The sequence below is a fragment of the Corapipo altera genome, unplaced genomic scaffold (genome assembly GCF_003945725.1).
Source record: "Corapipo altera isolate COAL_440 unplaced genomic scaffold, ASM394572v1 49, whole genome shotgun sequence".
Classification (NCBI taxonomy): Eukaryota; Metazoa; Chordata; class Aves; order Passeriformes; family Pipridae; genus Corapipo; species Corapipo altera.
Genome location: NW_020884879.1, coordinates 3117925 through 3135606, shown reverse-complemented (window position 1 = coordinate 3135606; position 17682 = coordinate 3117925). Strand labels below are relative to the sequence as shown.

General features: G+C 41.4%; 1 protein-coding gene across 2 annotated transcripts in view; it reads right to left on the bottom strand.

Annotated features, from left to right (window-relative positions):
• Positions 1–4442: 4442 nt before the first annotated feature.
• Positions 4443–17682, bottom strand: part of TAF4B (TATA-box binding protein associated factor 4b) — a 70936-nt gene continuing 57696 nt past the window's right edge. For both annotated transcript variants that reach the window (XM_027638881.1, XM_027638880.1), the window contains 2 exons: positions 17418–17537; positions 4443–6431 (listed from right to left, as the gene is read on the bottom strand). In XM_027638881.1, the coding sequence (XP_027494682.1) occupies positions 6264–6431; positions 17418–17537 (288 nt within the window). In that variant the 3' untranslated portion in view covers positions 4443–6263. The remainder of the gene's footprint in view (positions 6432–17417; positions 17538–17682) is intronic.

Here is a 17682-nt window from a genome sequence, read left to right as displayed (position 1 = left end):
CTAAAGCTTTCAAATTAGAAACAAAGACTCTGAGAGCTGTGTGTGATGAGGCCTCTTTGAGTTCGCACCACCCTCCAGCTAGGCTGCAAAGGGCTAAGGAATCAGCTCGTGAAAGGCAGAGTGCTGAAAATTACAGACCTGACCCCGAGAAGAGGTAGAGCAATCCTGATTACCAGCTTAGCTTGATGCAAGGCAGATGCTCACAAGGGCTGTAAGCCTCCAACCGTGGTTTATTCACATCAGTAGAGGAAAACAGCTTCAGCTCTGACATGTTGAGTAGCCCACACTGTATCTACACGTCTCCCGGTAGATCTACTGTATCTACAGACCTTGTGCTCATTCCAGCCTCTTGTTTCAGCGTCAGGCCACCGAATCTCATGGACAGCACGTGGCCCCCGTCCTGCATCCCACAGTGATTCAGCTCTGTGCCTGGACTGCAGCAGAGGGCTGCAGCTGGCCATAGTCCTTGCCACTCCTTCAAAGAGACATGAGATAGTTACAGAGGGTTTTTCCAAAGTTTAAGAGACATGAAGTTAAAAATGAAAACTGCATTGAGAAGGAAGCAGCGATACAAGTATTTCTTCCTCGATGAGTCTGCTTCATTAAATACATAGCCTTCCTACACATACCCATCTTGTTTCTAGAAAGGCCCTTTTCTGTCATTTCTATAAATGAAAGCCTCTGCCAGAACACATGCAGGGGTATCACTGAAGCTCCTGGAGAGAGGAGTGAACTCTGTTTTCGATCCTCTGAATGCCTTCTCCTTTTCCTACCCTCCCTTCTTGAGACTTCCCACTGATCAGTTTTTCTAGGGAGTCTTTATTCTCTGCCCAATTTTGCACAAAGGTATCAAAGGATTTTAACATATTAAAACTTGAAACCTCTTAAAGAAAGAAGAGAATTTATCTCCTTCCTCCGTCTCTCCCTCTCTGCTTGTTGCTGGAGCTTCACACCTGGGAGCTGCTCTAACTCAGTCTTTAAAAGAAGTAGAGTATTTCTTTTTAAAAGTTACTTAGCCATCCTTATACACACAGAGTACATGTATATTCACACATAATTACTTGGAAAAAAATACTTCCTTTCTCCCTTCCAGCTTCTAAGAGCAGAAATAAGGAACACCTTGAAATAACTGTAAATAATAAACCTCGTCACGCTAAATACTTCAAAGTGGAAGAGCAAATATCTCAAGCTTGGGGAACTACATGTAATTATGAATTAGCTCTCAAAAACAGATACAGATGATCCGTCAGATAACTTTTCATTTCAAATAGATTTAAAAATAATATGCCTTGTGATCTGGTAGAGAGAGTGAATGCTTACTGATAACTGCAGTTAGCCTGTGAAGCGGGAGCATGCATGCCGAGCTGCTGAAATGGACTTTTTTGCATTAGCAGTACCTACGCAGAGGACCCCCCACCTCTGCCCCCTCTCACCAGGGCACAGCCCCAGGGGAGGTAGTCTTTCAGTGACACTACTGATGGGCAAAACTTTGGTGAAACACGTTATCAGCCACCCCCTGGGGCCTCTGCACCACCCAGTGACCACTTGAATCACACAGGACATGGCTCTATACCCTTTGCTACTTCTGAGACTGACACAGGCTGAAAATGAGATACATGGAAGAGCTGCGGGAGATGGGGATTGAGGAAGAGAATGGATGACTACCTCTGATAGGGTATCCAGCAGGACCTTTAGGTGGCTCTGCCACAGAAACATCCCTTGGAAGGTGGGAGGTGCCTACTGATGCAAGGACCTTGTAGAAAACCCTTGACTGAATTAGGACTTCATGGTAGAAGTCTTGGCCACCATGAACATCAACTTCCTGCAAAGACCTCCCTGCACAGAAAGCAGCAGTCTCAGTGCTGTGAGCTGACCTGTGCCACCACCTCCTTCTACTCCAGAGTAACCATTTAAGTTCAGGATGGAGATCCTTTTCCTCCCTCCTTCACGCAAAAACCTTTTCAAAAGCAAGCTGCCTCAAGGGAATCTGTGAACTGTGAAGAAGGGGATCCTGAGGAGAGACTGGGTAGCAAAGTTAGTAGCTAACCTGGCAGAATAGCTACAGAGAGCAGGAAGAAGTGACCAGCTCACACCTGTAATTGAAGAGGAAAGAAGTGGCAGTAGGAACAAAGACCGATATATCTGAAAAGACAAAGTTTATTGCTTATTCCTTCAAAGTGTTACAAAGCCAAATGGGATGCCTGTCTAGCTTACAAAAGACCTGCACCAAGTGAAGAACTGGCAGTGTGGCCTGCAGACAGGCAGCCTTTCTACACAATGACAGTGGGACAAGCCACTGACACATGGTAATGAGCCCAGAACTAAAAGTGGCAAACCAGAGAGGTCTGGTGTGCTACATTCTTCAGTCTTGGTACTCAATTTTGCACCCCTCAAAGGAGTAAAGCCTTCACTGCAGATTGTAGTTATTTCCAGAGCTGCAGGCTCCAGCCATGAGACCTGGGGTAACAATGGCTGGATCCAGCTTTCAGAGCATGTGTAGACATCATGTGTGCTACGTGCAGAGGGAAGAGTGTGCAATGCTTGGCCTCAGAAACCCAGCAGCCCTCATTTGAAAAGTTGCTGGGAGCAAGCCCATTTCACCAAGTCCAATCATTTGGACTGTCTGCCCCTTCGGGAAATCCTCATTTGCTTTAGTCTTTCTCTCTTCACCCCAGTGATTACAAATGAAGAGGAAAGCAAAGAACAGAGTAAAGAGATGAACCTGGAGAACAGCTGACAGCACTTTTGCTCAGCACAGTGCACTCACATGGCAGGACACAGGTGCCTACAAAGAGAGGGGGCCTAGAACAACTCGATGCAAACAGTAGCCTTAAGCTACTCGTGTCAAAGTGTCCAAGAGAGTGCAATGGCTTTGAGGAATCATCTAGCAGTGTCTCATGGTCCCCCGCTACCTTCCTCATTAAACCTCGAACAGAGCTGCAGGGTGTGTTAGTGCACTCCAGCTAGGCTTTCCCAGGGGGAGAAGGGAAAAGCTGGAGTCAAAGACAGTGCAAAGGGCTGGATTCAGTGCTAAGACTTGAAAATGGCAATAAAGGGGAAAAGCAGCAGTTGGAGAGTACAGGGGCTCCTTTTGTCACCAAGTGACACACAAAACTATGATGCTAAGACAGTAGTAGTCAAGAGCAAACTACAGTTTTCCCCCCACAGTGGTATATACTGTTTTCTCTAAAGGCTAAGTACTTGAGTGGCAGGGATAGTTGCCCGGCCAGCTCAGTGCATCAGAAACAGCCACTAGGCTAGCTGGCCAGCTGGAAAGCAGGAAGTGCCTGGAGCAAGCTTTGGAGCCCTCCCAGCACTGATGGCACAGACAGTTCTGCTGCTAGGTTCCCAAGCTTGAACATGAGCATACTAGGAAGTAAGAGGCAAAGGAGCATGATGGCAGGTTTTGGCTTCATCACCTTATGACCTTTAGTATTCCCATAAAGGGCAGGAAGACTGGAAAAAGGGGGGAAGTGAACCTCTGGTCATCTCTCCTTTAACTCCTGATGTGGCTAAGCAAAGCCCAGGTATCTCCTAAGTGCCACTTTAGAGTACACTATTCTCAGAAACAAAGCTGAGCTCAAATGAGAGGTGGGATGAACCCTTGTTAAGGAGACAAATATTTTCAGTCTTTGCACCAAGGACAAACCTGTCCCTGTCTGAAATTAGGCCTAAATTACCTGCAGAAAAACCTTTCTAAAAACATCTGCTACTCCTTACAGTATAGAAATTTTGGGGTTGAGGGGTGTTTTGGAGTTGGGGTTGGTGTGGACACAGGGGAAAGAAGTAGGACACAGGGAGAATCTACTGCTGAGAGACAACTTGCTCTGGCAACAAGGAAAGCATATGATCTGCATCACAGGCCACAAAAAGACCTGAATCATCTATCATACTTTCGATATATCTATCAATTAAGTTATTTTCTCCAACATCTTTCATTTGCATTTTGCATTGGGTTAAAGAAAATGAAGAGGCAGGCAATATGCAGATGCTCACTGTGGTTCTCCAGCCTGCACTTAATTAATTGTGAGTTGCTTTAAAAATAATTTAGGACAGTGCTTCCACAGCGCATTGTTGAAGTCTGAGACACTTTGTGTTTTCACCTCCCAGAACACGTGCAAAGCACTTACCTCTGCCCAGCTGTTAAAAAACCCCACAACCCAGTCTCTGTGCTGACTGGGAGAGGGAAACCAAGAGGTTGCTTTTGTCACTGCCCACCCTCTGCTTCAAGTTATCCTTTTAAATCCTTTGCTCTGTCACCTACTTCTGTTTAAAAAACCTTCAAATAAGATGTTTATAATTAATATGTCATGTGAGGCAACCATGCCAACTCCTGTGATGGGCAGACTGCTGAGGCTTGCTCTCGGAGTCACACAATTAGTCATGGTGCTGACAGCTTCAGCCTCTGAATTTCTCACGTAAGGAAACAAAGTTACTGATTTATTATTTTTAATAAAATAATCGCTTTAATGCAGTATTTAAAATAATTTTTAACATCTGATCAATAAGATACAGTACACAAATATGGAAAATGCTGCACTTTACATAAAAAGTAAAGCTAAGCATTTAATTATACAAAACAATTTTGCCCAATGCCATCAATATCTTGCAAACTATAGCTTAAAGTACTGCCTTTCTTTTATATATATATATATATGCCATATATACATATATAAATAATTTACAGCATTCATTTACTAGATTTGTTTACTACTGTTCCAACAAAAAACAACATAACTGATTCAAAACAGTGAATCTGGTAACTATCTGCAGTGGTTCTGACAGTGGAGGGTGCATGAATTATCGCTTCAAGTTTTGAAGCAGCATGCCAAATAACCATAGGAAGCTTTTTCTTTAAAAGAAAAAAGTTTCAGCAGGAAGCCATTCAGTAGTTGGTTAGAGCATGGTGCTAATAACGCCAGCTTTGTGGGTGCGATCCTCATACAGGCCATTCAACTTAAGAGTTGGACTTGATGATTCTTGAAGGTCCCATCCAACTCAGAGTGTTCCGTTATTCTGTGAATACAGTCAGTGCCTTTCCCACCAGTCCTGGGAAATAGCCATGCTATACAGCGCTGTGTCATGGAAGGCATTTTGCTTGGAGGCTGGGGAGAAGGGCAACCCAGAGGGTTTTCCTTCCACCACAAGGCAGTCTTTACCAGCAAGGAAAAAATCTTTGAATCTATTCTAGCAGTCTTAATAATCCAGAGTCCTCCTCCTTACTGAATGGAAACCAGGCAACTGTATAAATACTTTCTACTTGAGTAGTTTCCCTGTTACACCACATTAAGGTATTAAATCAATATTTCAAAGCAGTGAATCCTGTGCTTTGCAAACCCTGTTCCTCTCCTTAATAGAGTCTCCAGATGCAGAATTTTATTGCATTTCAACTTCTCCCATTTTTTGTAGTCATCACAGGTTGTTTTTGTTAATTTCTTTCCACATCTGTACTCAAGTTCAATGCTATTTTTTATATCTAGAGAAAGTTAGACTGTTTCTTCTGTTTACCCTTCCTTTTTAAGATCTTTCACTCTTTGTATTTTTAGTAACTCTGAATTTTCCCCAAACATCAAAGTATGCCCTAACTACACTGTCTGATGTACTTCAATCACAAGAGCAACCCATTTCCTCACCTTCCCTCAGCCGCTTTCTCAGAGGAAAGGGTGAGGGCAATTGAGGCAAAGTGCAGGGTAGAAAGGACCCTTCATTCCTTTTGCTTGCTACTTTCTCTCCAAAAATGAGCATCCAGCATTAATTCTAAACCCAGAAAAGTTAAGAAGATGCTGAGTCAGACAGGCAATACATTAGCATGCTGACTGACAGCTGGTTCATAATTAAATACAGTTGCCATGCTATGCAGTGCCATTAAAGTGTTATTTGTTTCCCTAAATAAGGTTGGATTAGAAGGTGGCACCACACATAGAACAGATGTTGCAGACTCTGGAGTACTGAAGCAAATGACATACATAAACTAGGGACACTTATCAAGCCCTCAGAGCCTGCAAGACAGTTAAATGCAAGCAGGTAGTCAGGTGCTTGTTGTGTGCAGCTCAGTGTTCTCACTGGTTTACAGACTGATTTAAGCCAAATATTATTAAAAACCTGACAGGTGCTCAGTTAGGTATTTAATAAAAATGTTTATCTGTAAACAAGAGTTATCCTTACAACGGATCATTTTCCAGAAATCGGAATTTCAAGACAGTGCAACAATGCTTCAGTGTTTTCTTTGGCAGTAGACAGCAAGGTCAAATGTAAAATTCAAATCACTTCAGAAGAACACGGTACAAGTGTAGAGAATGCTTCATATCCCTCTCTTGTTCCATGCAGAATATCAAGTCCCTGAGACAGACACGGGTTACTCTTGGACAGAGCGCTGGCTTTGTAAGGCTAAAACCTGATGATCCAGGAGCAATTCCATTGCCATTCAAACCCTAAATGGGGGAGAGAGAAAAAAAAACATTCCATGTAAATACAAGTTTTAACCAAACTGGTTGGATTATACTGCCTACTTGTATAAAACTACCCTGCTGATGTTCAGCTTTACAGGTTGAAAACCAGCAATCCAGAAGTCCTTGCACATTAGATACTTCAGAAGACAAAGCAAGTACTTGGCAGCTGATGGTTTATTTCAGTCAAAGCAACCAGAAAGTTCTGTCTTTCTTTGAAGTTATATTAATATGGTAAGATAAATAACTGCTATTTCACTGAAGTCTGCTACACAGACACTTGCACTGAGAAAGGACAAGCTAACTACAAAGAAGGTACTACCACAGAGCCCTAGGTTGTGCACTTGCAAGCCCCCAAGTTCCAGATGTTTCCATCTCTTCTTGAAATAAAACATCACTGTGAGTGGGCTCTAGGCCTTGGAACATGGGCAGGAGAAACTCTCATCCTGGCCATCTTCTGTGATCTGTCCTTTAAGGGAGCAAAAAATACTCAGTCAAAGCATCCAGATGTTCAGAACATGGTATCTGAGCCTATCCCTCTCAGTCAGCTGCCTCACTTGGTTATGAAAACACAATTGGTAGGAGATGATGGTGTTTAGTAGTTATGCATTCAGGCTACTGGAACGAGCAACCCCCACGCTTTCCAAAATGCCTCAAGATTTATTATTAGGGGTGGGGAGGAGGCAGAGTACCATGAGCTGCACAATAGACTGGCTACTTATCTTGGAGCCAATCTATGCTACACAGCCAGTCTCTTATCACTACTGGAGGGTTCTTGCTAATGAATGTAATTTGTACAAATATGAGTGCTCAGTCTCTGTAACTTCAGCAAGGCAATGCCTGCCAGCATCAACACCACTTGGAGATGGTGTTGCTTAGATGCAGTGTTAACTATATCAATTCTTACCCTAACGCTCTCTACAAGACTTCAGCAAAATGACTTTGCCCACTTTGCTTAGAGAAATCTGTTTAAAACCCCCATATATTAGAAACAAATACCACTGCTGGACTACAGTGGTGAATGCTACTGTCATTAGGAGGGAAGCACTGAAATTTATTAAAAAATATAAGGAGATTCACCAGAGAGCACACGCTAGCCACAGAAAACCCAGGGCACATTGCAGAAATGGAAGCTGTATTTCTTACAAGCAGCACGCAGGGTATTCAGCACCATTTCATTTGCTTTACAGTCAATACTATTAAACACTATGAAATGCCATCATTTGAAACTTTCAGTTTGTTAAATGGCTTGGAACAAATGTGTGCGTGGGGAAGACTGCTGGCCACATCACACAGAGGGCACTGCTGTCCTGGTAAGACACAAAAGGGTCACAGTTCAAGTCTGTCATATGACAACCCTGAAGGATCCAGGGAAAAGATAGCTCTGCAATGCAGCTGCCAGCACGGGTTGAAAAGGAGGTCAATCCAACAGGATGCAGCAGAACGCCTGAGGCAATGTTATAAATGAAACAAACCCCAAGGGTTTTCAGTAACCCAACAGCAATGTCCTTTATAATTCAAAGAACTTTACTGAGGTGAAAGTATTTTCTCTCTAAATAAGTCATTAGACTAGAAGTCTTACCTTTAAAAAGACACCAAACAAAACCACCTCAATCCTGTTCACTCCCTTACAAAAAGGAGGCAGATGGCACAAATCCCCCAGCTTGCTTTGGCTGCAATAGGGCAGAAGCCTCAAAGTGCCTGCATTTAAGACAGAGTTATGGATTTGTTTATTCCTAAATTCTTACCCATCACGCCTAGTGCAGATGTAAAGCGATGTTATGCTGTAACACCACATCCAAAGCCAAAGCTTATCCTGGAGTCCTGTTTTCTAAGACAGGCAGTTCATACTTCTGAGTTTCACATAGCATCACCATGGTTTATCAGAGCTACTAAGTACAGCATTTCAGGGGCCAGGAGCTTTTTAACAACCAACAGCTGCTAGCACAAATTAAAAGAAAAGGTCCTTCTCTCAAAGTATATGATGGTTTAAAATTAAAGCAGCCAACAAACAGTCTAGGTCAGTCCAGTCCACACTGGGATGATGTTGGGGAACTCACTTTTAAGTAAATTTATGCAGTGTCAAGCAATAGCTCCTTTTAGGTACTGTCTTCTATAGTTTTACTGTAACACTGTGTTTTCATGGTTTTGTTTTGGAATTTGGACCAAGCAGTGGTCCAAGTTCTGCACACCACAATGAACCATCACAGATGCCTCTGTTAATGTCCAAGACCTTACTTAAGAAGTGCTCACCTCTGAGCTCTCAGCTGACACAAGGGACACTTCACGGGAGGGTCCTCTGCCTCTCAGTTCTCAGAGCTTCCACTTGAGCAAAAGCCTGTTGGGCAGCAGGTTGACCTTGTCTGGCCCTAGGCAGCAGTCAATAATCCTCTCCTTTACATCTCATATACTCCTTCCTGCACAGAAGCTACACCACACTGCTTTTGAGACCTGAAAAATACCAGCCCAGTCCTTGCTTCCAGACATCTCTATTATGTTCCTCCCAGTCAGGCAGCAACCACTTGCATCTTGCTATTTTCGGAGATTCCTCACTGCTGGTCTTCAGCCTATCCCAAGACAGCTTTGTGAGCCTCTTTTGAGAGAAAGTGAAAAAGTGCTGCTTTTTAACCAGGCCACAGACAAGTATGAATAGAAAATGCATCCCTGTACAATCAATTCTAGCAAAGGGTACTGCAATCAGCCTCTATCCTCCTTATGTGACATTTGATCGTTAGTGCTTTAACTAAAAATTTCTCTTTTTTCCCCCCTCTTTCTTTTTTTTTTTTTGTTTTGTTATCCTTAACTTCCTGCCTTTCATTGAACCCCCCAACCATGCCTTCCTTCCAAAAGGGAAATGACACAGAGATATGCAGCCCAGGAGGGCTAACTATCAGTATATCAAATTGGGTATCACAGCTGACAGACCCTGTTAGTAAACCAGGTAAGGCGCTGCAGCAATGTAACTCTGCACCACTGTAAACCACCCTTCTCAGCACCGAGACCACCAGTCTGCTTAAAATCAGTCCCAGGAAGTCACGACAGCAGCAGCCCTGCTTTTGATTCAGAATTGAGTCCAGTCAGCAACTTCTCCAAAACAGCACGCTGTCACCCTTTCTTGATCCTTAGAGCCTTTTATACACACCTGACAGAGATCGGTTACTCTCACTCATCTTGGCAGCAGAACACATCGTGGAGCTCCTGCTGTAGTCCCATGCTGTTGGGCAGCTAGTTTTGTTGACGGGTTGCTCCGGAAACCTGTTTTAAGATCTCTAGAGCTCTCTCTAGTGGCTGGATGGAGAATTAAATACCAACTCTGAAAAGGCAAGAGTGAAATTGACAGAGCCACAGCTCAAAACGAAGCTCTTCCTTTACCTGAGCCACCATCACCACCTTATTTCTAGTCTCCAAGGTATATGAAGCAAGAGATCTGTGATCTGCAAGTCATGGGTACTGACACGGATATCAAAATTGCTCAGAGCTATTCTACAGGCCCTGATACAAAGCTCAGGGAGGTCAGCAGACACTCTCCTTCTCACCAAGTTTGGGTCAGACTCAGCGAGCTGCTCCTGGTGGAGTACATGCTCCCTTCTAAAATTCAGTGGCTTCACACCAATCACATTCAAAATTTTAAACTGTTGGGAGTGGTACACTTTAAGAGAGCAAAGTGTTCAGTCAAATGTTAAAAGCCAAGCCAAGCCAAGAGTTCTCATTTCAATTTTTGGTGTGGCATAAACACATCCTAGTCCCAGAGCCAAGATCCCAAGAGAGCAAACTATTATCGCAGCTCTGCTGCACATTATAAAAATACCATCAGCAGAAGGAAGCAAGGTCATGAGACACTTTTCAATGACATTTCCAAGCACTGAAAAATTACAGCTGTGTGCAGCAGAGATGTTGTTGAAAGGTTGTAAGAGCACCTGGTGAGTTAAAGTAAAAGCATCCAGGTTAAAGCCCCATCTCTGTCACCTGTGGTCACACTGAGGTCACTGATGTCTACTGTACATTAGTTTCTCAGCTGTAAAACACAAAGCACATTCCTGTTTCATAGAAGGAAAAAAAGGTTAAAAAGCAATGAACACATTGTGGAGTGTTCAAGCACTTTCCTGAATCTCCCCCAGCAGCAAGGGGGAAAGGAACAGACCTTGTCAGAATTGTGACAGTTTTGCTTGTACAAACAAGTGCCTAATTTAGGCCAGAGAAAACAAAGTGAAAGAAGTTGATACTAGTTTGGTGACAAAGCAGCCTACTGATACTGCCTATTCTAATAAACCTTGGTCTGACAGAAATACTCCCACATTAACAATACTAACATATTACATTACTCAATATTTATATGATTCTTTTTTAAAAATAAAGTTGGTTGTGTTAGGTTGGGGTTTTGGGATTATTTTTTTTAACCTTGTAGATCAAGCCAATTCTGAAAGACTTAGATCTCTATATTCAGGCTGCTTCTTGTGCAGCTGAAAACAAATGTGTATTTACGATGATATCTGCAGCCTACAAAAAAGCCTCACGAAGCCGTCACATCTATATAATAGAGAACTCTACTCAACTACACATTTTTCCTCAGATTTTGTTGCAACATTCCTACAAGTCCTTTCAAATGTAGGCAACAACATGTTTTACATATTGAAACAAATTACTGCGAATGCAATGTCAGTTTATTCACTATTATGCCCAAGATTCATGTACGCATGTCACTTCGTATGGGTACATCAGATGCTTAATCTGTACCTGGAGGTAATGAATACTATACAAATATGTCATGTTAGTTAATAGACAATTATTAAGCTGAAATTTTCTGGCTCTTTGCCACATCATTTTAAGCAATGTATTGTCAACTAAATTATAAATCTCTTGACCCTTCACATGTCATCAACATTTGCGCGTTACCAATATGTTCAGCCTAAAGCTACAATGCAATTAGTCATTTAAATTGCAGATATCTTTCACACATAAGAAGAATTAAGTTCATCTCTGGCACAGAGAAAGCACAATATGGGCCAATGAACTGTATTTCTGAAGTGTGTGAATGGCAGTTGAGAATATTTTTGCCTATTTACATGGGGAAAAAATTCAGATCAAGTGCATGGCCTAGACTGACAGCAGCCAGGAAATTCAGCATGGAAACTAAAGCTCTCTAGCTGACAGGGCTGTGCTTAGTTAGGTCTTGAAACAGAAACTAAGATACTGAAGCCATATTTTATAATTGCAGTAACTTTTAGCTCCCTTCTTCCCCAAAGGTGTGACCATGCTGTAGATGCTTCAATTTTCCAGGAGCTTAAATAAGAACCAGAAATTGAAATCAAGAGTCTGCATACATTAAGCATATGGAAAGTAGAAAACCCCCACCCTCCTCTATCACTTTAGACCTCTGGGCTGGGGGAAGGGGTGACAGACAGAAAGAGACACAGAGAAAGCAAGGGAAACCGCTCAAATGTAGAAAGGAGATTTTGTAGCCTGGATATGATCACCTACTTATACACAAGTAATCTAGGTCCAATTTGAAGTGATTGCTTTCAAACTAATTTTCTGGAGCTTTTAAGAAAATACTTCAGCAGACTATCATGCACCAACGCCAAGAACCAGGGCGCAGCCCCATTGCACCTCATGGATATACCGGGAGTAGCAAACCTATCATCATTTGCTACAGAGCCAACTTACGCCTTTAAGTTCACACTTAGACAAAGTCACACCCTTAATACCAGTACTGAAGCTGATGAATTATGCTTGGATGTTCTCTCATCAGAAGAGCTTATGGCCAAAAAGGTGGCAGTAACTTCTACAGTTAAGAGCATAAAGCCATATACCCCTTAATTACACACGTCCATCCTGTAAATGTCAAAAAAAGAAAGCAAGCAAGCCGTTTAATTGTCACATAGCGGAAAAAACAAAGCATGTCTCTTCCCTGGTCATTTGGAAGGGTTGAGTTTTCTTTCATTCTGCAGAAAGGACTTGTTGCTCAAAGGCTTAGTTCTCCCTTGGTCAGCCTAAAGAGCATTTCCAAAGCTTAAATAAGCATCATGTACAGAATATGTTTAATCACCATGCATACTGGCACCCCAAGCTGTAAAGTAAGGAGGGTAAGTTTAAGTTCTGCTAACAATGATCAGATGTGGCAGAGAAAAGAGAAGACGACAAGCTCATTTCCTCCGTCCACAATCAATACTAAAAATGGAACAATGAGCACTGTGGTAAAAAACAAGACATTTCTCCCATTTTTTCTTGCCAAACTTCTTTGCAGAAGGAGAATGCAAGCTTATTTGTGGACTGCTGTATTAGATGTGCACAACCCTGGAAGTATCACATTATTTTAAGTATGTTGGCCAGAGCTAGGAGTTTGTCAGAAAGAAAGTACTTGAGCCCAGAATATCAGCTGTATCATTTACTTCTGTAGCAACTACTTGCAGTAGCTTAAGTTTCCACAGCAAAGCCAGACTACATGTGTCAAAGCAAGATCCACACTTCCTAACAGAGCAGCCAGTCTTGGCAGGGGACAGAACAGACACAGGCAGTATCTGGAAGGAGGAAATTTCCTTTGCCATTGGATCTGGCAAAAAGAAAGAAAAGACATGAGATATAACCCTGAATCAATTCAATGGGACCAACCTGGAAGAAGGAAAGTGAGGGACACAACACCAACAGCACTTTGGGGCAGCACAGATGATATTGTTTCTAAGTACTTAGGGTGTTATCATGGAGCCAGAAAATTAATGAGAAGCAAGCAGTGTACCCCAAAAAATTACACAGAAGTACAGGCATCCAAGTAAATTTTCCTGCACAAAGTAGAAGAATGGTCCAACCACAGTCTTCAGAAGCTGATCGTAAGCATAACAGCTACTGTCCTTACTCTACTTTCAAAAACACACGTAGACCTTTTCCCTCCCTGCTGCACGATGCCACACAAATATACTGCTCTCGGTTAAGGGCTGAAGATGACCCTGCACCTAGGACACTTTTGAATAGAAGGAAAGAAAGTTTAAGGACTCAGAACTGTAGTCTATTTTCTCGCAGAAAAAAAAGCTTTAAATATCTACAATGGTTTTCAAATTTCTAAGACTTCAGTTATAGTGAGAATGAAATAAAGCTGTTTCCAAAATGGCTTTGTCATCAGAAAAGCAGTAAAACTTAATAAAAAAAACATCTTTGACTATGTATCAGCATTGAAAGCATTACGGGGCATGTTACCAACCAATAAAAACCATGAAACAGAACACAGAACTGGAAAAATGAGTTTGTGGTTTCAAGTTTACTTTTTTCTTATTTGTTTTATAAGTGTCCTCCCTTCTCAAGACAAGTTATTTTTCAATTCTTCCCACCCTTTAGTTCATTACTGTTTACTACATGCCCTCAAACTGGGAGAGGAGAAGAGGTGGGTAACAAATGCGCAAACCCCAAAACACACATAAATCAAATCCAAAGGCGTCTCCCCCTTATTGTATCCAAAAGTGTCCAGAGGGACCAGAATGAGAGAGATGAAGATATTGCCACCTCTGGAATACAAGTAGCACCAATTAACACATTTTCACAACAGAGGGATTTTCTTACCAGGGCTTTCTCAAATTACTCTTTTTGAACAATAACATTCAAATGGTAAGTTGCAGTGAAGAGAACATGCAAAACTACCCAAACTAGTGTTTCCAACAAGAAGGAAAAAAGAATTCCCATTATACATTTTTTGAATTAGGCCTAGAGAATTAGCCTTGTTTTTCTCATTCCATGATCATCAGGGATTTGTCCCTACTGCTATTTCAGGTTTAGTGATACATAAGCAATAATCATGGCAAGATAGAGTTTACCCTTTTTATATTGTTTTAGGTTCAAACTAGTTGGCAGGCACCCATCTGGACAAGAACCTCTTTCTTTAGTTGTTCCCTGCCACACTATGAGGTGATGCAGCTCCTGGTAAGCCTTCTAGCTGTAAAGCACATGTTTGTGTCACCACATGATTAAAATGATGAATGTGCAGGAATCAGGTATTCAACTGTTTCAGGATAAAGACTTTTCCAGACGAGGTGCAAAGCCAGGTGCCAGAGTGTGGAGAAACAAAAACCTAGGGCTGAAGAATCATCCCAGTTAAACACAGATACTCATTTGTGGAGAAAAGAAGCGTGGTAAGCTAACAAAATGCTGGGTTTAGCCTTTCACATTCGCTGCAAAAGAAGGCAGCAGACCCAACTGACCCAGTCTGGTGAGCTGAACTCTCCCAGTACCCATTACATTTTGGTACTAAATAAAGAAACACAGATATGTGACAAGTTTGCTTACAGAGTTTCACTTTTTTAATACAAACTGTAACTGATTATTTCTTCCCTGTCTCCCCAGATACCTTAGGGCTTCAGTTAATATCAATCACTGCTTGAAACAATTCCTTTCCTTTAATTATTGCAGCAGACAACCATAAAAAGAAGCTGTGCAGAGTCAACTTTGCTGTAACATGGATGTAAGAGAGAGAAACAAAGAACATTATCCAAAGAAAGTTGAAGTCTTAGTTAAAAATCTTAATACAGTTACCACCACTGATTTCACTCAATAATGTCAAAGGATCATTCACATTCAGGAATAATTTCTTCCATCATATCTGTCTATGAAGATATTAGGCTTTAAAAATAAAAAAAAAAAAGGTCACAGAAGTATTTACTCCTTGCCATTGCAGAGTCTGGAAGCCCTGACATTTAAGATTACTTGAGAGTAAAGCTGTCTGTATTTTGTCTGTATTTGCAATTTGAAATGAGAAAGTATATCCTGCCTGTTTAAATTATTCTCAGACAGGTTGCCCAAAAAGATGATTTTAAAGATGCCCAAATGTGTATCAGCCTAAGGCCATATTGTACTTGCTTTCAGTTTCAAAGACCTCCTTTCATCTCTGAAGAATGGAATGTTGTTTACTGCTCAGGATGTTTTGCCATGTTATCATGAATGTATTACAAATGTTCTGCTTCTTGAACTAGAGAGTGTTTGTCAAAACCATTCTTTATTCTACATGAGAAGTCTTAAGCCTTTTACAAATCCTGCTCAGACATATTGGGACACTTAAAACATTTAAGTCTAAACATCCTTCTCAAGTTTTCTATCCTGCATAATTTCACAAAACAGAAAAAAAAAAAGGTCTGCAGAGAATTGCTTTCTGGTAGCACGAAGCCTAAGTACTCTGCACAGGAATGCAAGCTTGCATGCGAGAAATGAAAATAGTTTCACTGGCGGAATTATTTTCCCTTACTGCACTCACAACTCAGTCCAGCAGAGCAACCTAGACAAGAAGCACCTTAAAATACAGCAGGTATATTTGTGACAATGAAATGTTATCAATGTTATGGTCAGTTTTAGGTGAGTTATGCCACTTTTTTTTTCAAACTGCCAATGTAAATAATGGATCAGTACTTTTCAATAGGAACACTGTTGTCTGTCTCACTTTGGCACAACCTCACAAAGCTTTTAATAAAGCAGACATTACACAGATGATGAGAAGTAACTGAAAAGTACCTAACAGGCAGACTTGTTAAATATTCAGAAACAAATCCGGCAGTAATTACAGAAAACCACTATGAAGAACAAGAATAGTTACTCGATAGAAGCTTGGGGGAAGATGAGAAAAGGATGGGGAAAACTGTTCTTGTGCTAGACTCATTTTTTTCAAGTTTTTCCAGTGGTATTCTAAAAAAGTAACTATACATTGAGCTTCATGTGAAAGTGCATTAAAAAACTTCAAAGAAAAGAAAAATAGCTGCTCAAAAGCTGTGAACGCTGCTTTGTGCAGCTTGTTTAGAGACAGATTCCTTCCCTTCACTTGTGGTAAACAGGGAGCATTGAAAGACCTTATTGTAATATCCATGTCAGGGGAACAACAAAAAAAAAAAAAGAAAAAGAATCAGTGAAACAAGTCTATCTCACCTGCTTAGTGAGGTCTCCTGTCACAGTCCAGGATGAAGAAAAAACTACAGGACAGATGCCATCACTGCCTCATTTACACTGCAAATAACTGAGCTTTATACAAGGTCCTCCCAGACTCCACTATGCAAAAATGACAAGAGTATTTTCAATTCTAGCATCTATTCAAGCTTCCTGGGCCACAAGAATGAAAAAGACTTTAGGTTCATCAGAAAGGACAACTTTACCATCACTACCTCCACACGAGAGTTACTTTTCAGGCTTCTGCTCACTGATTGTGTCAGCAGCAAATCAGCCTTTCACTTGAGCAGTATCAAGGCTTCCTGATAAAGAGGGGCAAACCTGGCAGTAACACTTGAATGACAGACGGCAACACATTTCTCCCATCTCCAGCAAAGATGATGAACAATAACAGCAGTAGGCTGTCAGTCTCCTTAGAATGAACTTCCGCAGCCACAAAAGCTTCCCAGGTACTGGAAACAGTTAATCTCCAGCACATTAAGAGATTTGTTCAGAAAAGAGTTGTTAAAAGCACTTTCAATGCACTTTTAAAATTCAACGTAAGCCAGAACTGGCTCATTGCAGGAAGTGAACACAGTCTGGCTTTATTTATTTATTTATTTATTGCTTTTTTGGGAGGGTCTAGCCAAGGCAAATTCACAGAATATTTGAAAAGAGTCCCTATGCATTGTGCATGGATAAATGTCCACATCAAATGTCAAATCAAGATCCATTTCAAAAGTCATCCAAAACATCCATTGTGAGTTCAACTGAGGGGCCATGACATCTACCTGCTGTGGAAGGCCACCACAGCCTCGTTACCCTCTGCTGCAGATGGAAATTTCATTCCATCATTTACACAGTGCTCTTATCCACAGTTCTTCCTTCAACACACAATTAAACACCTCAACAAATTTATCGGAAACAATCCTTTCCAGCACCTAACACACAAACTGAGTTTCTTACAGAACTTAACAAACCATTTTGTGTGAAAGAATTTTCACTTCTTCCTACAGGAAAAGATAAACATAATTCAGTATGAAGACATAACACCGTGCAAGTCATTGCAAGTCATGCCTGTACCTCCAGCCCAGATCCAATGTTTGATGAATCCAAAGGTCTTTTCTTCCTCGGTCCGATGGCTGCCAAAGCTGTGAGGTTGGCTTCTCTTTGTTGCATCTGTGCTAACTCCAACTGTTGCATCTAATTTAAAAAGAAAACACCTACATTAATTATGATATACATTATCCTAAGGATCTTGTTCTCTTTATAGCAGCTTCAGACAGCTCTGCAGTTCCTACTGACACAATGTGCTTCAAAGCATCTTTCCCTGTCTTTATGGACACTT